Source organism: Macrotis lagotis, chromosome 5 (assembly GCF_037893015.1).
Source record: "Macrotis lagotis isolate mMagLag1 chromosome 5, bilby.v1.9.chrom.fasta, whole genome shotgun sequence".
NCBI lineage: Eukaryota > Metazoa > Chordata > Mammalia > Peramelemorphia > Peramelidae > Macrotis > Macrotis lagotis.
Genome location: NC_133662.1, coordinates 175,301,495 through 175,325,397, shown reverse-complemented (window position 1 = coordinate 175,325,397; position 23,903 = coordinate 175,301,495). Strand labels below are relative to the sequence as shown.

General features: G+C 36.5%; 1 protein-coding gene across 3 annotated transcripts in view; it reads right to left on the bottom strand.

Moving 5' to 3' along the window:
• The window catches only part of SYTL3 (synaptotagmin like 3), a 117,598-nt gene that overhangs the window by 43,494 nt on the left and 50,201 nt on the right, over nucleotides 1–23,903 (bottom strand). For all 3 annotated transcript variants that reach the window (XM_074187943.1, XM_074187944.1, XM_074187945.1), the window contains one exon: nucleotides 12,607–12,671. In XM_074187943.1, coding sequence (XP_074044044.1) covers nucleotides 12,607–12,671 — 65 coding nt within the window. The remainder of the gene's footprint in view (nucleotides 1–12,606; nucleotides 12,672–23,903) is intronic.

Here is a 23,903-nt window from a genome sequence, read left to right as displayed (position 1 = left end):
GTTGGCCATTTCCTTTCCTGGCTTATTTTATGAGTAAACAGGGTTAAGTGACTAGAATAGGGTCAATAAATATCTGAAGCTGGATTTAAATTCAGGAAGATAAATCTTTCTAACGCCAGGCCTAGCACTTTATCCCCTGAGCCTCCTAAGGAATAATTGAATTGACATCTTTTTAATTTACAGGCAGCCTGACATAAGTGGTTATAGATTGGTCTTCAGATTAGTAAAACCTGGCTCAAGGATAGCCTCTTACATTTACCAGGCAAGTAACTAAGCTTCTCAAGGATCCACTCAATTCTTTGAGATTTTAAATTACAGCTAATATGTATCAGTGGAGGAATTTTCCATACTGGGAATTCCCTTCATGGAGGAAATCACATGACCCAACTTCACTGACTGCCCATTGTGGGCATGGTTTTGTTGTTTGAGAAAAGGGATTTTAAAAAATGAAAACAAGGAAGAAAAACAAGAAAAAGAATTTTTGCTTTTATTTCTGTAAAGGTTATATTGCAAGAGGATTTGGAGGTGGCGGGGAGAAACTTTTTTCTAGGGGTCATGGAAATCAAGCTACAGAATCTATAAGCCTGCACTGTATATCCTATAGAAGTCATCAGGGAAATCCTGAATACTTCTCTCAGAAGAAGAAAGAAGAAGAAAGAAGAAGAAAGAAGAAGAAGAAGAAGAAGAAGAAGAAGAAGGAAGAAGAAGAAGGAGGAGGAGGAAGAAGAAGAAAGAAGAAGAAAGAAGAAAAAGAAGAAAAAGAAGAAAAAGAAGAAAGAAGAAGAAGAAGAAGGAGGAGGAGGGGAGGGGGAGGAGGATGAAGAAGGAGGGGAGGAGGCAGAGGAGAAGAAAGAAAAAGGAAAAGCGAAAGAAGGAAGGAAGGAAGAAAATATTAGTATTGAACTAAAAATGCCAACTCTCATTTCCTGTGAGATCAGTCCAAGACCTAGACGAAGTTTTACAAATAGTAAAGATTTAATAAATGTTGCTTCATTGCATTGAATTGAATTTACATTTTGCTCATTTAGAAGGAAGCAATCTGCTCCATACTTGAGCAATAGATCTTCTTTTCAGGTGACCTATGCCATGAATGACAAGGATTTTGAAAAAGCAAATCAAACATGCCCTTTGCGAGGCTGGCAAACAAGAACCTGCTGCCCGTACAAATGAGCACATCAAATTTCATTGGTGAGCATCTATAAAGTAATAACACCCAGTTTAACTGAGAGACCTAAGTATTTATTTGCTTTTTAAGATTCTCAAAGTACTTTGCAGGTATTAGCTCATTTGATCCTCACAAAATCTCTGTGAGGAAGGTGCCATTGCCTCCATTTTACAAATGAGGAAGGCACAACTGAAAGATTGTTGACTTGCCCAGGATCAGGCAGCTGGTGTCAGAGGAGGGATTTGACCCCAGATCTTCCTGAATACTGAGTCAATTATACTCTTTGCTATGGGATGCTACTACCTCTTTAACAATGACATCAATTTTCTTGAGCTTTTTTCAGTACCACTTACAGTTTCATTTGCAAGGAGAGGGGCAAGAGGAGCACAAAATCCCTAAATGTCACATGTCTACCTACAATGTTCAAGGATCTGCTGAGTAGACCACATGCATAGGAGAAACCACAATCAAGAAGAAAAGGGAAAAAAATCCTTTGAGGATACACAGTTCAATAAAGCAAAGATCCTTTCAGTATAAATGACTGGCTGCTGGGAAAACAATAACAGTAAACAAACTAAGCACATTTATCAAATGCCTATTACTTGGCCAACACTGTGCTAAGTGCTTAGGATACATTGACCAAAGGGAAACAATCCTCTTATAAAGAGTTAATATTTAGTTGTAGGGGAAAGGAGAAGAATAACCTGTATATGTATAAAGACAGGGGCAAAATAGATGCAAAATAATTTGGGGAGAAGGGTAGACTCTTTTAGCTGATGAGACCAAGAAAAACTCCAGTTCACCTTTGTTCTGGTGGTGATTGTAGAAGCAGCATGGTAGTGCAGTTAGATGGCACAGTGGACAGAGCAGCCTTGGAGTCAGGAGGACAGAGCACCAGCCTGGGAGTTTGAATATGGCCTCAGGCATTTGACACTAACTACCTGTGTGACCTTGGGTAAGTCACTTAACCTCATTGCCTTGCAAAAAAGAGAAAGAAAAGAAAATGCCCTGAGTCTGGAAATTGAATGTCCTCTTGTACAAAACCACAGTCACTGGATCATGTACTATGTAGAGGAGTATCAGGCGTAAGGAAATTTGAAAGGAAGAGAACAGGATCTGAAGGGCTTAAAAATGTCCCTTTTATGGAGAGCTAGATTCAATTCCTGAGTGTGTCACTTAAAAGTTTTGTGTTCTGGGATAACCAAGTGGTGCAGTGGATAGAGCACTGGCCCTGGAGTCAGGAGGACCTGAGTTCAAATCCAACCTCAGCCACTTAATAATGTGATCTTGGGCAAGACACTTAATACCATTGCCTTGCAAAAACAAACAAAAAAAATTGTGTGTTCTTGGACAAGTAACTCAGTACCTCTAGAACTCAGTTTCCTTATCTTTAATAGGACAGGATTAGATTGTATGGTCTCTATATCCCTTTCAAATTTAAATCTGTGATTCTGTGAAAGAAATTTGAGATTCTTAGAGCTAAGGGCTACTTATATGACAGACAATAACTGAGAACATTTCATCTCTTTCTCAGCAAAGTTTCCAGGACAACCATGAGCTTAGGAATAGTGACAGAATCTCAAAGAAAGAAAGGCCACACCTAAAATAGTTTACTTTATGAGTTCATAGGATAGAAAAGATGATTAGTAATTTTATCCGAACCTACTCGTTTATCAATAGCATGTGTACAAATATAAGTTCGGATATTACTTTAATGATTAAAACAGGAAGTATGTGTTTATATTTGAACAGTCACAGTGATAATGAGAATGACTAACAAAAATTATAACATACTTTAAGCCTAAATTCCCTTAGTTGAGATTCTACATAAATCTAAGTACAACTTTCTATTCCTGAAGGACAGCCTGTGCAATAATAACATGGGGACAGGAATTTCTCTGATAACAATGTAATAAAGTTCTTGCTTGGGGCAGCTAAGTGACTCAATGGATAGAGCACCGGCCCTGGAGTCAGGAGTATTTGAGTTCAAATCCAGCCTCAGACATTTAATAATTACCTAGCTGTGTGACCTTTTAGTTCAACCCCTTCATTTCATAGCCAAAACAGAAGTTAAGTGACTTGCCCAAAGTTTCATTGTAAAAAGCATCAAAGACAAGATTTTAAAAAACCCAGTCCTTTGACTCCATTATCAATGTTTTCTCTCCTATAATATGCTTACTTCCCTTTCTTCATCTATAAAATGGGCAGTATCAATAATGCCACCTACCTCACAGGACTCTTTTAGATTATCAAACACCATCATATAAACCTTAAAGCATTCCATAAATACCTAAATGGCTGGACTTGTTGCCTGGAAAACCTAAGTTCAAATTAGACACTTATTGGTTATGTGACCCTGGGCACCTCTATCTGCTCCAGTTTCCTCATCTATAAAATGGAGATAAGAAATTTGACCCCTCCTAGGGTTGTTGAAAGGATAAAATGAGATATGTGAAAAGCATTTTGTAAACCTCAAAGTACTGTATTATTATTAGCTATACTTTTTTAAAACCACAAAAACCTGAAATTCAAGTTCTTTCCAGAAAACCAAGGACAAATCAGAAAAACCAAATGAATGGATGGATTTCCTGTCTAGTTTCTCTATTTATATTCAGAAAAACTGCATATTTTAAAAGTATATTTAGTAGTATGTGCTATAAGATTGAACTCCCATTTGCTTTGGCAAAATGAACCCCTTCTTCCCCCCCCCCCTCAGAATTCAAGGGTAATCCTGAGAGTCTGGGGATGGTTTTTTGGTATCATCTCACTCAAGCCCCCACCAGTGTATTCTTTTATTGATTATCAGTTGATATAAATTAGTCAGATAGATATAATTAGCTTTTTATAAATGAACATTTACTAAGAGGTTTTAATAAGTATAATTAGCATAAAATATCCCTCAGAGGCATGGTCTCCCATAACGATATTTAGAATTTAAGGGAAAGTTGACTCATTTTAGGGAGTATGTATAGTAAAAGGTCCAGTTCCTACTTAAAAAAATTCTTTCCTCTCTTAAGGAGGTCCTCATGAAGTTTTTCTTAGGTATTATGTGGTTTTCTCTGAGATCCAAATAGAGTCCTGAAGCCTCATTTCCTCAAAAGAACTCCAGTTCCTAACACAACAATTACTATAATCCACTACTATTCTGGGGGCATTACTAGGATACTGATTGAAAATAAAATATTTTCCAGCCTTGAGAATTCACAAAGTAGAATGGAGTTAGTAGACAGAGACACAGAAGCCTCCTCCTCACTACTCCCAACAAGTCCTTTTCAGAGGCTTGGCTCAAACTGCTTCTACCACTGGACTAGTCAGATAGATGAAAGCTTGCATTCCAAAATGGCTTGGTATTTTATCCAAGACCCATCCAAGTCAGGGTGTCACTGAGTCTCTTTATCTAATCCCAATACACGTTTTGTGTATCATCATTTCATTTCACCCAGTGGTTTTTATTTCTTTCAAATTACTTAAGTCCTTTTCATACCTGTTTTAACTCATTAATTCATTCCATAGAAGTAGTGGGAGAATTTAAAGACATGGTCAATTCTAATCCTTATATTGTTTAATATTGAACAGGGCATGGGTTGGAGGTAGTGGTAGTTTTTCCATGAGAGGGATATCCATTTGTGCTTCTTTCCAAAGGATGACTGGAGGATCTTGTGATTCTATCACAATAATGGGGGTCGGGGAAGGGGAAATGAAATTGTTTTATATCCTACTACTAAACTATTAACATAAAACCTTTTATGCCACTGTTTGCCCAGTTAGAATATGAACATAATATAGTTTAACTTACTTGCTTTGAGGACGTCTAAGGGATGTGATGAAAGGATTAGTATGAGTAAATAGCCCCTGTGAAAGAGCTTGAGTTACTAAGGAAAAAAAGGCATTATGTAACTATATGGCACAATACATCTCAAAGAAAATGGGCAAAGGAAACTTATACCCCAAAGCTGAAAAGCAAGAATTTCTTGTTAGGGGTTCTTTTCAGATCTTAAGACTACAGTTTTATCACATCCACTACTACACCACAATACAAGTATTGTTATCTCCTGTGAACTTCAGAGGGAAGTGTGCTGGCTGGAGAGCCATTAAATATGGGTTCAAATCCTTGCAATTCATTGAATCTCTCTCTCTTGGCCTCAGTTTGAGTGACTATAGAACACCAGATTTGAAGAATAAATTGAAAAATATCCAGAGACATTTGAGAAGCATGGGGAAAAAAGAGGCTATAGAATAAGTCTTTCCCTACATATACATATGCATATGGATGGATGGATGTGTGTGAGTGACATAGTGCTGGACCTGGGATCAGGAAGACCTGAGTTCTCAGTCTCAGACTTTACTAGCTGTATGACTCTAAGCAAGTCACATAACTCTGCCTCAGTTTCCTCATCTCACAAAATGAGCTGGGGAAGGAAATGGCAAATCCCTGCAGTATCTTTGTCAAGAAAATCCCACAGAGGGCCCTGAGAAGTCAAACACAACTGAAAAACAACTAAATAGCAACATATGGGAAAACTGAAGACAGAAGACATTCATTTCAGGTCATATAAAACTGAAGTCTCTTGGCTTTTGACTTTCAGCTCTACCTAAAGGACTCAGAAAACTATATTCTGTCTTATCAGTGCCAGTGACCCAGGATCCAGGTCCCCCTCAGGGATTGTAGTGGCAGTGTCCTGTATTCAAACTCTGACTTAGAAGTCTTCTGTGTAATTGGAACCAAAGTCAAAGCAAAAGTATGGTAATCACTTACAATACCTGTAACTACCTCAAACCCAATACATCATCACTTCCAGTGATCACTTAGGGTCCGCCTCTGTCGAAGATCTTTCAACTCTCTGGTTTACTTAGTTGGACACAGCTGAGAGCAGGATAGTCCAAGAACTGGAGACCTCTCCAATCTCAGTCTGGGTCTCAGTCTGTGAGAGTGGGTAGAAGAACTGTAATATCTCTAATCCTCCATATTCTAAAGGTTCTTGACATCTGAATTGTATAATACCATATGTCATAGCTCTCTAGAATCATAAAATATCTTCCCTTTGCCCCATTTTTTGGTTTTTCCCTCTATTCCTGAGACCCAGGAATAAAGAAGACAACATATTTGTTATTGAGAGGTATGATTCTCTGTAGCCTCAAATGCCAAAGATGTTCCTTCTTTCCAGATTCCTCAACTTATGACAACATCAGACAAAGTAATAGAGATCAGAAAATGAAACACATTTGGGTACTTATGAACCAATTTGTATAGAGAATAGGTCAGTTCTTAACCTTTTTTAAAGTTATAGATCCCTTGAACACTCTGATGGAGCTTATGAACACTTCTCAGAATAATGTGTTTTTTAATTCACAAAATAAAATATATGGAATTACAACAATCATAATATTGAAGTGGTTGTCAAATAATATTCAAAAAACAAAATTACAGATGTATAAACCAGAGTATTATGAGTTAAGTCTGAAAAATAGATTAGTATAAGATTATGGAGGGCCATGAATATCAAATAAGAAAAACTTGAATTTTTAGCATGTGAAATTTACTTGGAATGTAAAATTTTATAACATCCTGTGTTCATTCAATTCAATGAGTATTTATTGAGCACCTACTCTGCCAAAAATCTTGTGACTGGGGTATTTTGGCTGAACATAAACTTAAGGTGAATCAAAAGTAGGATAATAGGGTCAAAACAAATATTAAAATCTTAGACTATATTAATAGTAGTTTGACATCCAGAACAAGGGAGAGGATTGTCCTATTTTATTAGACCTGGGTCTATAGTATTCAGGACAGCCCTGGATGCTATCTTTTAAGAGATATATTGATACACTAGAACTAATTCTGAGGGGAAAAACCAGAAAGGTCAGAAGTCTTGAATCCATATAAAATGAAAAAAATAGCAATGAATAAGAGATGTTTGATTTTGGAGAATGGAAGATTTAAGAGACACAGTCACTGCCAAGTCAAATTCACTAGCATTTGTGAAATGCTTATTGAACCAGCAGTATGTGAATAAAGAAAGATATAAATAGCCCCTGCCATCAAGCAGTTTACACTCTAATGGGGGGGGGGGGGACAGGTAAACAACCATGAATAAACAGAGGCTAGAAAGGGAACATTCAGGGAGAGAAAGAGAGAAGAAAGGGAGAAGAAAGGGAGAGAGAGAGGAGAGAAAGAGAAAAAGGAAGGAAAGGGTAAGAGAAGGTAAGAAGGGAGAGAAAAGGAGAGAGAGAGAGAGACAGAGCACTGAAAAGAAAAGGCCACTTGCCATTGATTACTCAGCAGAGAAAGCATGAATTGAAGACACATTAGAGGGATGAGATACTGTCCTACAAGATAAGAGAGGTTGAATAGTATGATTGCTTCAGTCACAAGTTTATTTCTATAGAAGTCAAATTAATAATAATATATTTATTATTCCCTTGGAATATGGTTGCTCTCAACCAGCTCATCTACCATTAAAACAAGAATCTCCTGCCTAGCAGCAGGCCAGAAGAAGTCTTATTTTCCCCTGTAATTTTACTGCTCATATCCTGTCATAGCAGATATTCTATTGAATGACTTCCATGTTAGCATCCAGCAACCACTGTTTCTCTCTCCTCTGACTGACTTTACATAATGAAGATTTTTTTATTTGCTTTTGTTTTGCTTTAGAATGCCTGGGAAAACAGGTGAAAATACAAAAATTCAAGGTTCTGTTTGACCATTTAGGATTTCAGTATGAGAGGCAGCATAGGGAGGTGATCAAAGGTCTGCCTGGGAGTCAGCAAGACTATGGTTCAAATTCATTCACTGTGATGGCTGCACCTAACCTCAACATCTAGTTTTTCAATAAATAGACTAAGCGTGACAATGTCAGTATTTAATCTATTACTATACTGATTAGAACAATTCCTAAAAATTCCTCTTAAAGGACAAAACAAACTAGCTAAGATCAACATTATTTTTCCTCAAAATTACAAAATATAGTAATTGTCCTGGCTACATATTAATTAGACTATAGCCATATCTACTGGTGGTTATCTTAATGGATTACCTCTTAAATTATCCTACATTATTTTATTCTCTAAGAAGTAGCAATTTAGTGAAAGTTAGAAATACAGGGGTTTTTTTCTATTAAAAAACAACTTAAATAACATACGACTGGTGTGGTGGAAAGAGCATTGGACCTGAAAGTTAAAATACCTGGGTTTGAGGCTCAACTCTGCCATCTACCCACTCTTTGATACTGGGCAAAATGACTTGCCCTTTTAATATCTCAATCTCTATATGTGAAAAAAATAGAAAAAAATAATCCTTCCACTACTCATAATGAACTATCCAATTCAAGGGAAAGATTCAATGTCATCTGAATACAGACCAAAGCCTACTCTTTTTCAATTTCTTTTTTTTTGCTTGTATTTCCTTGCTCAAAATGACTAATATGAAAAAATGTTTTACTTGATTGTATAGTATAACCTATATCAGATTGCTTACCAACTTGGATGGGGGCAGGGTAGAGATAGGATTTAGAACTCAAAACTTAAAAAAAATAACATGTTAAAAATTATTTTACAAATAATTAGGGGAAAATAAAATGTTATTTTAAAAAATCCTCTCCACCTCACAGCACTAAAAAAAGAAATGTGCTTTGTAAATTATAAAATACTGTATGTTATTTATATATTTTATATACTTATAATTTTATAAATTTATAATTCATAAAAATTATTTTTAAATGAGCTATTAAAATTAAAAGTTATCTTTTAATTCAAGCTGCTTCGTAAGCTTGAACTAAGAAGTAGCAAAATGCATAATTGCAAAATAGTAGAGAAATCATCCACATTACACAAATTAGCCAGAAGAGGTCGCTAATTCTATAATGGAGGCAGGATGCCTAAAGACTAACTTTTTACATTTCAGTTACAGAATACCCTTTATTAGTTATTTGGGATACTTCCAACTCAATTTTCCAATGTTTTCAGATACTCTACAGAATGGAAGCTATATTTTCAAATCAGCAAAATGAGTTGAAATATGAAATTGGAGAAAATGAAACTGAATTGAAAAATGTCAATGTATGTTTATGATGTAGTATTTCAACTGAATTTAATTAGCATTTATTAAACTTCTACCATATATGAGACTCTGTGGTAGGTAAGAAGAATACAAATCCCAAAATGAAAACTAGTCCTTGCCCTCAAGGACTTCATATATTTTACTAAGGTATACAAAATATAATCAGACCATTAAGCATAGGATAATTTGAGGAATAGGGGCAATTAGGTGACACAATGAATAGAGCTGCAAGTCTGAAGTCAGGAAGATTCTTCTTCCTATGTTCAAATCTGGCCTCAGACACCAACTAGCTGGGTGACCCTGGGGAAGTCACTTTACCCTGTTTGCTTCACTTGCCCCATCTGAAAATGAACTGGAGAAAGAAACCCCAAATGGAGCCACAAAGAGTCAGATACAACCGAAAAATGTCCTAACAACAACAATTTCAGAAAGAAGTCAGTGCTAATAGCTCTCATGAACAATGATGGAGTAAGTTTTGTTTGTTGGCTTTTTCCCTTAGTTTGCCTTTCAAAATTATTAGAAAAGGTGTCATAGGCAACACTTGTCTCAGTTGATGCTTAGGGTCCAAAGCACTCAAAAAATCAACTGATCAGAAGGAGAAAGGTAGGACATGCAATGTCCTAGAAAACCAAGAAAAGAAAATTAAAAGACCTCTTGAGCAGAATAGATTCTACAATGATAAAATACAGTGGGTACATTTTTAGTTTGTTTTTTCTTCTTGATAGTGATATGAAGTTGAATACCTGTACTTAGACTAGGTGTAGTTGTTTCTGTTGTTGCTTGTTTGGAGTTTGTTTGTTTGTTTGTTTGTTTTTAGGTTTTTGCAAGGCAAATGGAGTTAAGTGGCTTGCCCAAGGCCACACAGCTAAGTAATTATTAAGTGTTTGTGAGACTGGATTTGAACCCAAGTACTCCTGACTCCAAGGCTGGTGCTTTATCCACTAAGCCACCTAGCTACCCCCGTTTGGAGTTTTTTATTGGCTATTTTTTCCCCATCTTCTATTTATCCTTACAGTCTCTGGTGGTATGCAACACCCCTTTCTTCAGGGACAAGAGCTTCCAACTCTCTTTTCTCCTGAAGTAAGCTCTCCAGATAATATAGACCATGACAAAGAAAGGGCTACAGAAATTTGGGTTAAAAATATAAGTCTTTCAGATATGGAAGTTCTTTGAATTCAACAAACTGGACTTCTAGAAATTTGCTCAGTTTATGAAAATGCTGTTGATTATACTTTTTAATGGAGAATTCATCAAGACTTGGTAAAAATTGAAAGTTCCTTTCATGGCCTGTACATTTTCTTGTTTAGAAAGTTACCTTTGGGGGCAGCTAGGTGGCGTAGTGGATAAAGCACCAGCCTTGGAGTCAGGAGTACTTGGGTTCAAATCCAGTCTCACAAACACTTAATAATTACTTAGCTGTGTGACCTTGGGCAAGCCACTTAACCCCATTTGCCTTGCAAAAACCAAAAACAAAAAAAAAGTTACCTTTAAGAGTGGCAGCCAAGGAGCTATGAAAAATAGAATTTAGAAATAACTTCTTTCAGAGGTTAACACTTGGCTCCAGGCCAGTTCCATTTTGTGTCTACCTGGGCAGTTCAGGCTAGAAACTGTCTCTATTAGAGAGAACCAAGAGAACTTAGTAATAAATCTCATGCTGACATTTCTTTTCCTAAAAGAGGCTACATAAGATGCGATTTTTCTTTTGTTGGAAAGCTTGTATTAGTTTGTATTATCCAGGGAACCAACTACATGGAGAAAGGGCTCACCATCCTCCCCACCACAATCACCAATAGTGACAATCACTGGCAGATAAGACCAGGAACCAGGAACAATAATCCATCTCCCCCTAGGCCACCAACCTTCCTTACAACTTGTTCTCTCAGCCTTTATCCAAAGAAGCACCTGCTAGGGAGAGGCATTGGCAATTCCTGCTCCCCCCTTTACTATAGATTTAGAAAAGAAAGTTCTCAAATCACCAAAGTCCTTAGATCTGATTTTATCAATCCCCTCCTTTGAAATGAATTTTTTGTTGAAGGCAACAAGCATTAAAAACCTACTGTAAGTTAAGCTCTCATTTGATCCTCACAACCTTGGGAATACGTGCTATCATTTTATAGTTGAGGCAGATTGAATAAGTGATTTGTCTAAGGTCACAGAGCTGCTGTTTAAGGCTAGCTGTGAACCTAGAATTTTCTGACTTTGGGACCAGTGATCTATGCACCAAACCAACCAGCCAGCTCCAATAGTCAAATTGTTTTGGGTACTGGTTTTTGTTTCCAACCCAAAATTTTCTTAAGATGGTTGTATGTCTTGAACTGCTCCACGGCCTCCAACTGAGAAGAGCTCTCCCTGCCCACTTTCATTTCCTGGTCGGCTACATTTCTCTTCTTGGAAGTCACAGGATCACTGCCAAAGATATTACTGCCATAAACAAATGTGCCTGAGACCATCATTGAAGAAGGTTGGTTGAACTTTGGCATTTTGATAGACATGTATGCAGCTGTTCTCCTATATAATTAGGTCTGTCCCATTGTTCATATCCTCTGACATAACACTTTTTTTTTAGGTTTTTGCAAGGCAAATGGGGTTAAGTGGCTTGCCCAAGGCCATACAGCTAGGTAATTATTAAGTGTCTGAGACTGGATTTGAACCCAGGTCCTCCTGACTCCAAGGCCAGTGCTTTATCCACTGTGCCGCCTAGACGCCCTAACATAACACTTTCATGAGCCCTTGCACAATCAGTGATCTATAACTGTGTTACCTTTAAAGGTATACTTTAACTCTGATCAAGACAATGATCCAAAATAATTTCAGAGGACTCATGATATCAAAAGTTATCCTCTTCCAGAGAAACTATGAACTCAAAGTGCAGATTGAAGTTCACTTTTTAACTTTACTTATCTTGCCTTATTTGTGTGTATAAGTTTTCTTTTGCAACATGGTTAATATGGAATTATGTTTTGCATGATTTCACATGTATAATTGATATGTAGTTTGCCTTCTCAGACTGTAGGAAGGGGCTAAAGGGCAAGAATTTATAGCTTAAAAGTTTTTTAAATGAATTAAAATTTTCTAAAATGTAATTTACAATTCTAGACAGGGTGGGGAAAACATTACCTTTCTAGGAGATGAAATTCCATAAAGCAAAAGTATGGAGGCAAAAAAGCCCTTGTGTATGGGATGCGAGTCATTCAGTTTGCCTTGAACACTGGGTATGATATGCTAAACATCATAAAGGCTTTAAATTCTAAATATCTTCATCTCTCCCTATAAATATATATATATATAATATATATATATATATATATATATATATAAGCTAAGTGTTGTTTAAAATATTGTTATACAGCTTTATTTTGATAAAAATAAAAATTATGGCACTTACTTTCAGCTGGAAATTTCTTGGCTCGTTCCTCAAAGAACCACTCTCCAGTTTTTATTTTTGCATCTCTGAAAAACAAGTGAAAAGGCAAACCTCAGAGAAAAGAGATGTGAAAAGTACAAATGAAATGTTGTTCTGAATGCTGCAAGGAGAATTCCAGATGAGGGAACCAAGGAATAAGGAAGTCAGCTCACACAATGATGGACAATCTAGGTCTCTTCTAACTTCTTGTCTATTGTTCATTTCCCCATAATATACTATCTCTAGATTCATTAACTAATATATGCATTATACTAGCTAATAGTTATTAATTAATATATGCATATTATCAAAGGTGGGGTTGGTTGAGCAAATTTATCAAATTATCCCATCCTATCTAAAAGTTATGATATGCTCTGTTACCTTAGGCATGTTAAGAACCCATTTTGATCAAATAAAACCAATAAAAGAAAGGAGTTCAACTGTTTGTGAAAGGAAGGGCATAGGGTGGCTAGGCGGCACAGTGGATAAAGCACTGGCCCTGGAGTCAGAAGTACCTGGGTTCAAATCCAGTCTCAGACACTTAATAATTACCTAGCTGTGTGGCCTTGGGCAAGCCACTTAACCCCATTTGCCTTGCAAAAACCTAAAAAAAGAAAAAAGAAAAGAAGGGCATAACCTGACTCAAGTTTTAGATTTTGGGGGACTAACTGAGTCACATGGAGTTGGGTACCATCCCATGAACTAAAAATCCCACAGGAAATGTGAGTCAAAACAGGAAACATAAAGGGAGTTGCCTCATGTCTGATGATACAAAAACAATTTTAATGAGAGAAAAAAAGAAGTGTTATTGTTTAAAAATAAAAGGATGTGGCTGCATCAGGGACTTCCCAACAAATTTAGGTAAGGAAAAAATACATAGAATATGGGGAAAGGGAAAATAACAGAGGATGAATACAAAAATGCATAAAGTCCCTATGAGAATAGTGTCATTAATATTTCAGTTCAGAGCAGGTGCAAGTTAATAAGGAACTAAGGACAACAAAAATATTCTTAAAATTTTTGCACTTCTTTTAGCTACATTGAGGATCAAAGAAGGAATAACCTCAGTGATGAAGATGGATGGGAAAAATAATAAGCAATAAAGTAAGCAAAGGTAAAGCTGTCCCATTGTTATTCTGCTTCTGTTTCTTTTGCCAAGAAGATGGATATTTGGCTTGAAAGGAAGAAGACAACAATGGCTAAAAGAAAGTTGATACCTGAGATAAGAGAGAAGTTAGCAAGAGTACACCCTGTAACACCTTTACTCCCTCACTCCACCCAAGTCACCTGGCAGGACAATGCATCCTAGAATAAAGAATGCTAAGAGGTGTAAGGGAGTGCCAATGTGTGGAATGATCTTGGAAGGGTGGTGGAGAACCAAAGGGGCCACAAGGATAGAGAATAACAAGGGTTGATCTGGTTTTCAAAAAAGGGAAAAACATGGAATCTACACCAGTAAGCTTGGCTTTAATTCCTGGGGAAATTCTAGAATTTAGGATTCTAGAGCAAGCAGCAATCCCTATTGTGACCAGCCACAGGACTAAAATATATTTGAGAAATAATTAGCAAAATAAATAAAAATACAAAAAAACCCAGAAATAACATTACATTTTAAAACTAAGTAAGTAGCCCACAGAGATCCTTATCAATAAATTAGTAGTCCCATTTTTATTGATCTTGACAGAGGAGGTGGAGATTACAAAGAGCCAGCATAGTTTCATCAAGAACATCAAAGCAGACTTTACATAGGGTTACTAGTCTGGTAGACAAGGATTCCATGCAATAGATGATAGATAGATAGATAGATAGATAGATAGATAGATAGATAGATAGATAGATATAGATAGATATTTTATCTATATTTTAGCATTGTCTTTGACAAAGTCCATCATATTCTTGTAAACAAACTAGAGGCATATAGAGAAAAGTGTCATTAGGTGGTTTCAGAGCTGGCCATATTGCTAGACCAAAAAGTGTTGTCCTTAACCTACTTGAAAGGAAATGCTAGCTGAGCAAGGGAGCCATTTGTCCATCAGCCACACTATGCCTGGAAGTGCACTTGTTGAGAATATGAGTCAACTCTCCTTGGAAACCAAGCATCCAAGGGGGCTGAATTTGGTAATGTCAATATGGAATTATGAAAAGAGCATCATATTGGAGTCAGAGAATGGGGGTTGAAATCCTGTTTTCATCATTTGTAAAAAATGGCAAGTCATATAATTTATCTGAGTTTCATTTTCTTTTTCAGTAAAATGAGGTCTCCTTCCAGATCTAAGGCTATGATCCTATGACTTGAACAAAGGGGTAGGAAAGGGAATAAAAATTTACAAAGCACCTACTACTATGTGATAAATGCTTCATAAATATTATATCATTTGATTCTTACAACAACCATGTGCTATTATTATCATCCTCATTTTACAGTTGAAGAAACTGAGGCAAGAGAGGTTAAATGACTTGCTCAGGATCATACAGCTTGCAAAAGTCTGAGACTGAACTTGTACTCTGGTCTTCCTGTCTCCAGGCACAGTAATCTATCACTAAGCCACAAGCTGCCTTAAGGTAACTTTGGCATGCTTATAAAATTTTCTGATGGGATCTTGGAGGTATTGTTAGCAAATACACTGAATCAGGAATCACAGAGACCTTTGGGATAAACTTAATAAGATTAAATTTAATAATTCAATAGGGACATATTTGAGTTAAAATCAATTTTGCAGGTTTAAAACAAAAGGAAGAATGCTTAATAGTTTGTCTGAAAAGGACCTGGGGTTTAATTGGACTTCAAGAAGAATATGCAATAGTGTAATATGTAGGTAAGAAGCTAGTGCAATCATATACTACATCAAAAGAGGCATCACACCAAGGACCAGTAAAGTGATGGTTCCACAGTATTCATCCCTAGATAGACTGAGGTCTGGAGTGTTGTGTCCATTTCTGAGTATTATGTTTTAAGAAGACAAATAAGCTGGATGGTGTCCAAAGAGGGACAACCAGGATGGTAAAGCACTTTGACTTAATCAATAATAGGAATTTTTCATCTGAAGAAGAGAAGATTTGGGGTACTATCAGTCAATAAATCAGTAATCACCTTTATTAAGCACCTACTGGCTTTTTTCAAGGTTTTTAGGGATTTTCAGAAGAGGTATTTGATTTGTTCTCCTTGACCCCATTAGGTAGAACTAGGAGCAATGTGTGGAAGTTGCAAAGGAAATATGGGGAGAGAAAAGTTTTCACAATGAAAGCTGACTGAAAGAATACGTGGAACAAGTTGGAAGCATTTCACACAGTGCCTGGGGTAACATAGGCCTATTTGATATACATACATATGTATATCAAATAGGCCTATGTTACATATATACATATATATGTATATACATATATATGGATCGGTGCATGAACTGATGTAGATATGTCTTAACATGAATGTTTATTCTCTTCCCCTTTTCTTTTCTTTGGTATCTTCTCCTGCACTAGAGATCTTCAAGCAAAGGGTGGTCAGATATCTTTAGAGAAAATTATTTTTTAGATATGGGTTAGATTCAATACTCTCTGAGGTCCTTTCTAATTCTGAGATTTCATGATTTCTCTGACATATCTAATTTGTATTATATTATTTAAATATTTATTCATAGTTATTTGTTGTTTCATATGTGTTCATTCCATTTAACTCAACTATTTTATAAATTCATTTGAGGGCAGTAACCATTTCTTCTGTTTCTTTTACATTTGCATAGTAGGTGCTCAAAATATGCTTATTGTTGAAACCTTCTTTTGATAATTTTCATATGTAACCACTTAATGAGGTTTTGCTGAATTGAACCAAATCAAATTTCTCTTATGGCTTACTGGAAACACCATAAAATATTCAGCTATTCTGAACCTCAGTAATAACTCAGACTAATAACACCCTAGGAGTGATAAAACAAACATGTTCTAAATGTCTGCTGTATGAAAAGCACTATATTAGGGACCAATAATAATAACGATCATAACTCACATTTACAAAGTACTTTGAAGTTTATGAAATGCCTTCTTCATAACAACTGTGTGATATAGGCAATCCAGAAACAAATGCAAAAACAAAACACTTTCTTCCCTCTAAAAGTTCTGTAGAGCTAGGGGCACATATATACATACATACATACATATATACAAATAGGTATAATATTAAGAAAATAGAGGAATGAATACACTGATAACTAAGGGGATTAAGGAAGAAATATCTCAGCAAAATCATAAAGGAATAAAAAGAGAGGAAAAGATAAAAAAGAATTCCAGACATATATTTGAGATATGGAGAATCTATGGTGGGATGACAGGGAAGAATGAGTTGGAGAAGAATTAGTAGTACAGTTTGATTAGAATAAACAGTTAATAGTGTAATGGAGGAACCGGCCAACGAAGTCCCAGTCCTTAAAGTATGTACCATATTCTCTACCTGTTAGGTTAGCCTGCTTATGGAAATGCATATTGCAAGGACTCTTCCTCACTGCTGAGAAAGTACAGGTATTATTTGACACTTCCTTACTGGCTGAATTTGAGGTGATGAAAAGTCTCTTAATTGGCTTCTGTAACAGAACTAAGGTGCATACAACAGGTTTGAGCACCTTCTTTTCTCTGGTGGCACTCCAGGTGAGACCTGCTGTGGGTCTCTGGCTAGGGGAGGAGTCTCAGGTCCTGTTTCTCATCCAGCTGCCATATGACTGCATGACTGCAAGATTTTCATGTTTATTTGGTCTCGTTTTTTGCTTTTCTAATCATGGGAAATTGAACATTAGAGTCAGATTAGACCAGTTTACAATGTTGTGAGCCTCAAAGATCAGAATAACCATCAGAGGCCCATCAGTTGGAATTGGTAATAGAATCTACTGATAGTTTGAGTTTCATCCAAGTCCAAGTTTGATGAAGTGACTGAGAAACAAATTATCCACTTGATCCAGCCCACTGAGGAGTCAATTCAATCAATCAAGGGAGCCACTCGCCCTTTAGCTATACCCTACCCAGAACATGTTAGGGGGAATGTTTTACAAGGACCTCTTTAAGTTTGAGTCTACTGTCCTTGGGAATTGAGTGGGTGTAGAGAGGATAGGAAACACTGGTTGAGAATATTGCTATACTTGGTCCTTGCTTTACCTTCTTAGTAAATAGTCCTTTGTAAAAGTTATTTAATAATAACTGGATAATTAATATTGGGGAGAAGTTACCTGACCAATTGATATTGATAGGGAACTAGCCCCAACCCTTTAGGTTTAACCCTAGAGCCTTAAAAGGGCTTGTACTTGGGGTTGGGAGAATGAGCCCAGAGCCTGGACTACCATGACAAGGAGGAGGAAGACTGATGATGGCATTGGTGGTAATAGTCATTCTACTAGTGGTAACAGAAATAGTAGCAAGAATACCAGCAATAGTAGAAGCAGCAATAGAAACTTTTATTTACATAGCTCTTTAAAATTTCCAAAATGCTTTACATACATTATTTCATTTGATTCTCTCAATACTCTTGTGAGGTAGGTGTTATTATTATGTCTATTTTACAAATGAGGAAATTGAGTCTAAGAAAGATTAGGTGATTTATCTAGAGTCATAAAGCTAGCTAATGAAATGGAATTTGAACTCAGGTCTTCCTGACTCCAAATACAGAGTTGTATATACTGCACCAAAAATAAGGTTGAGTGTTTTCATAGAAGAACTTTAACGCAAATTTTATATTATATCTAGAATGCAAGATTTAGATTTTACCCCAGTCATGGAAGGTTTTTGTATAGAGGACTGATATCATTAGAACTGTAATTTAGGGCAGATGGATTGAAGGGGAAAGAGAAAAGACAATGGAAAACGTGTGGGTTGGCTATAAAATTGACCAAAGGTGATAGTGAAGATGCCTGTGCTAGGGTGATATCAGTGGAAACAGAAAAGGAGAGCTGAGACATTGTGAACATGTATTGATAACAGCTGGTAATCAACAGCTGAGTATAAGATTATAAGGAGGGATGATGTTGATGTAAAATATCAGAGTGTGTGTGTGTGTGTGTGTGTGTGTGTGTGTGTACACATATAAATGTGTGGGTATATGTACATATATAGAATATGTAGCTATGTTTAAATATATGTATTGTTAATATAAATAATATGTGGGTATATGCATATATGTGTGTATAATCATATGCAAATATATTTAATATGTAAACAAAATATATATCATATTATATATATGTTACATGTGAAAGAGAGGTTTTGGGGAGAAGGGGGATATAAAAAGAAATTGGCTCAACTCTGATTTGTAGCAATGTGTGTGTGTGGCGGGGGTGTCAAACAATTTAGGTACTCTAGGGCAGCCTCAGGTTCCACACCATTCCCATGTGTCCCCTTCTCTCTACAAAAGGCATAACCCTACTTCAGATCCTCATCACCTTTCTCCTGGATTATGGCAATAGCTACTAAAGAGTCTCCTTGCCTCAAGTTTCTCCCTTCTCCACTCTATCTATTATTTGGTCACCAAAATTATTTCATGAAAACATAGGTGTGACATATTGCTCCCATGTCCAGTGGCTACCTATTTACCTCTAAAATAAATATCGACTATTCTGTTCAGCACAGAAAGTCCTTCACAAGCGGGCTCTAAAGTTTTTCTAGTTTTTTAAGACATTAATGTATGATCCTGTCAAACTCACCTTCTTATTTATTGTCAGATGTCATATTCTGCTTCCTGTCAGGTCTGTCTCCTTGGAATACAGTCCTTCACTCCTGCTTCTCATGTGTCCTAATTTCCTTCAAAGTTTAGCTCTGAAACAATTCCTCTGTATGAGACCTTTCTTGAGTTCTTAGCTGTTCACCCCATAATTACCTTGCATTGATTTTGTCTGTATTTTGTTTCTACTTAATTATATCCTGAATGGAATGCCTTTCTAAAGGGCAGAGCTGATCCTTTTTCCTTTGTACATATTCCCAGACATTTCATAATATAGGAATATAGTAGGTGCTTATTATATATTTTATTGATTTAGAGAAACTGCTTCCAACAGGAAAAAACTTGACTCTGTCTGATCTAAGTTCATATAATAAGGGCTGATGAATCCATTTGACTTCAGAATTTTTCTTTCTAGCACTTACAAGAAGGAACTTTGCCAAGAAAATGTAACAGAGACTAATGATGCAGTAAATACGTTCTCATTTGAAATGCCCTTTTCTATTACTACTTTCTATTACTAAGACTGTCTCTTTCATCCTAAGAAACATGACAAGTTTCATTGGAGTGAGAATAAAACCAGTGTACTGAACTGAGCAAACTTCCCTCTGATGAATGTACTGACTTTCATATTCAGACATGTCACTTTGGCTCTGACTCAATAGCATATACATATATATATATATATATATATATGCTTTTGAGTTCTTTTTTGAATACTGATGATGGCTTGGGCTAGGGCTGGTCCTTTTGGAATCTTTCATCTACTCATCTTTGTGGCCAAGAACATACATCTCTAAGATCGATGGATGACAAAGAATAAAGATATGGTCTATGGCTATGGAAGAGTAAAGTTAAGGGCCCCAAGCAAGGATTATAGTATTTTGGAATTAAAAGGGACTTTTTATAGGTCATTTAGTTCAATGTATACCTATTCAAGAATTCTTTCTACATCTGGCCTCTACCTGAAGACATCTGGCAAGAGGCAAAACCTGCTTCCTCCAGAGGCAATTCATTTTGCTTTGGGATAGCTCTATTGGAACTTACTTTTATTATTAGCATGCTGTAAACACCTGTGCAAACAAGATCTGATAAATATCACTTATTCATTCTCATAAAGACATTAGGACTATAGGAAATGTAACAGGAGAAAGAAAATCCCCATGTAAGGATGGCTAGGTGGTGCAGTGGTTAGAGCACTGGCCCTGGAGTCAGGAGTACCTGAGTTCAAATCCGGCCTCAGACACTTAATAATGACCTAGCTGTGTGGCCTTGGGCAAGCCACTTAACCTCATTGCCTAGCAAAAACCTAAAAAATAATCCCCCTGTAGAGGAGCCACTCAATTTGATATGACCTTCTTTTAATACAGGGTATCCTAAAAGTCTTGGGGCAGTTAGGTGGTACAGTGAATAAAGTACTGAACCTGGAGTCAGGAAGACTCATTTTTGTGAGGTCAAATATGGTCACAGACACTTACTCCCCATGTGATCCTAGACAAGTCACTTAACCCTGTTTGCCTCAGTTTCCTTATCAGTAAAATGAATTGGAGAAAAAAATGGCAAACCACTCTAGTATCTTTGCTAAGAAAATTCCAAATGGGGTCATAGAGATTCAAATGTGAGTGAAAAAAATGATAGAACAGCCTCAATTCTAAAAGTCTTACTGCATAAAGCCTTTTGGGACCAAATGGATTGAGTCACCTGTAATTTAGATACTTCTGAGAGAGATCTTCCAAGATTCTCTGACATATAGCAGCCCTAGAAGACGCAGAAAGTTAAACTGCTGCATTCCTGTGACATGAAGTAGAAGGGAATCGTTAAAAATACTATGTACTTTCGCCAGTACAGTCCATCTCAGCCATCTGTAGGACTTGCAACTAACACACTGTCAGCTTGCAAAGAACATTTTTTTTAACATAAGAGAGCAAGTTAGGTAAGTATATTGGTATTCAGTCTACCATTTACTATCTCCATAGTGTCAGCTATATGATTTTAATCAATAAGTAGAAAAAACCTTTTTGAGGACAGTCTTTAAGAATGGTCTTTGGGGGGCAGCTAGGTGGCACAGTGGCCCTTGGGTCAGGAGTACCTGAGTTCAAATCTGAACTTGGACACTTACTAATTACCTAGCTGTGTGACCTTGGGCAAGTCACTTAACTCCATTGCCTTACCAAAAAAAGAAAAAGGAAAAAAAAAAAAGAATGGCCTTTGGTCTACACATCACATTTTAAAAAATAAACAAGAACTTCCAGCTAAAATATCGATGGGTCAACTTAGGATGCTCTCAATTGACCTCTGAAGTCCCAACTCTGAGATTTTATCATCCTATAAATTCATCCATTTCCACTTGATATTTATGGGTTACAACTGTGCAGAAAATAATGAGCAGAGCAGTCAGGGTCTGAAACTGAGATATGGATTAGGGTTGCTTCCTTCTAATATACCAAAGCTCTTTTACAATTACTCAGGTATTTCTTGGGTTTATTTTCTACACTTCCCTCTCTCTTCCAACCTTTCACTGTATTTTTTTCCCAGTTAACTCAGTAATAATTTTTAAAAGTATATCATTATCTCATGGGTAAAACAGAGATATGACTAGCAACTCTGGCATCCAAAGTAAGTGGGGGGTAGGGAGGGAAGCAATTTAAAATCAAATTTTAAAGACAAATTCTTGGAGAGGGAAGAAACTTCAAGCATAGGGAAACACCATGAGGCTGCTACTGGGGAGATTATCACCAAAGGAATGGAGCAAGGTAGGACCAAAAGGAGAGGAACTCATTGGGGAAAGTGAGCTCAAGTAAATCAAAAAATATTTCTTAAGTGCCTGTTTCATGCCAGTTCTGCTAGTGGTTTCCAAATGAATAAATTAACCTTTCTAACTAATGCTAAATTCAACTGTTTCTACTAGTTAAAGAAGTGCAAGTATTTGAAATACACTCTAAAGTTCTAATTTGCCAGACTTAGTTATGACTCTAAGGTGTAGTATCTAGTACAGGGACTTAAGGCTGAAAAAACCTTTACATTTTATTCAATAAATATTTTCTCATAAAATGGATGAAGGTCCCTTAGCAGAAACATGAATTCAGAGTATTCCATTGCCAAACACCAAACCAAAAATGTTCACTAGAACAATATTTTTATTTTATATCTGAAATTACTGCTGTTGGCAAAGGCTTAAAACATCACCTCCCTGTTTTGAACAGCAGGAAGAGTCAGTACTTCACCCCAACAATTCCTTAATATATCCCCATCATTTACTGGACAAGACTAAAGAACCTGAGCTACAGAGCCAGCATTCTTTAAAAGACTGAAATAACAGGATCCTGCTCTTGACTAATATTCTAGCAGTTAGGAAGCCCTGAACACCAGCTGGTCTGCCTCATTAGTATGGTTTAAATGCCAAAAGCTTTTCAACATGATGAACACTGTCAAATGGAGACACATGCCTCTTTTATATCCCACATGGAGAGGCATATAGTAATTTGCAATATCAACAATCAGCAACTAAAATAATTTTGTGTGCATACATATTTGGACATCTTATGCCAAATTATCTTATATCTAAGGGTTTCCTTGTTAAAAAAAAATAACTAGGCTTCTCCCCACCCCTAGATTAGTTAGTTTGATATCAATAGTTTGTTGGGGAAAATAACTGATTATTGTGGTTAAAACCTAGTTACTATGGCAGGAGCTAGAGATGAATAAAGATAGTCAGAGATGAAGATAAACAAGCTATTTTTCTCAAGCTGATGAGGGAAAATTCTGCAGCAGATTTGATAACTGTCTTCTATTTGGCATCATGGATATAGTTTTGCCCAGTTATATCAGATGTGAAGATAATTCCCACTTCTCTTAATAAGTCTGCCTTCAGTCGGCAGGCAGGATTTTGAAATGTCACTCCTTAGCAAAAAAATTCTAGGAATGACTTTTCCTCCCATCCCTAATCTCTACATCTCTTTAGATCACAATGGTCAGGGGTTTCATTTAATTATTTGGAAAAATGGAGCTAAGGAAGAAAATGAAATCTGCCAAAGGTTAAAGAAGGAATTTGCTCTGAATCTGAATGAAGAGGAAGTAGGATATAGGAAAAAGATAGCTGGACTTGGAATCAGGAGGACCTGAGTTTGAATCGTACATCCCACAGTTAATAGTTTTGTGACCCTACACAAATTATTTAACCTCTCTTACACCTAGTTAACCTTATTTGTGAATAGGTTCAATAATGGCAGCTAGCTTAATATATAGAAAGTGCTGTGTAAATCAGAAAGCATTAGATAGACAAATGTAAGTTAATATTACTTAACTTAAAAAGAATAGATGTATTATGGAAAATGCTAGTTTCTCTCTAAAAGACAGTCAATTAAAAATGATCTTTTGAAATGTAATACATAAGAACCATGCATTTTTTTTAGGGTTTTTTTTGTGCAAGGCAAATGGGGTTAAGTGGCTTGCCCAAGGCCACACAGCTAGGTAATTATTAAGTGTCTGAGATCAGATTTGAACCCAGGTACTCCTGACTCCAGGGCCAGTGCTTTATCCACTGCGCCACCTAGCTGCCCCAAAAACCATGCATTTTTCATTGTGAAAATTT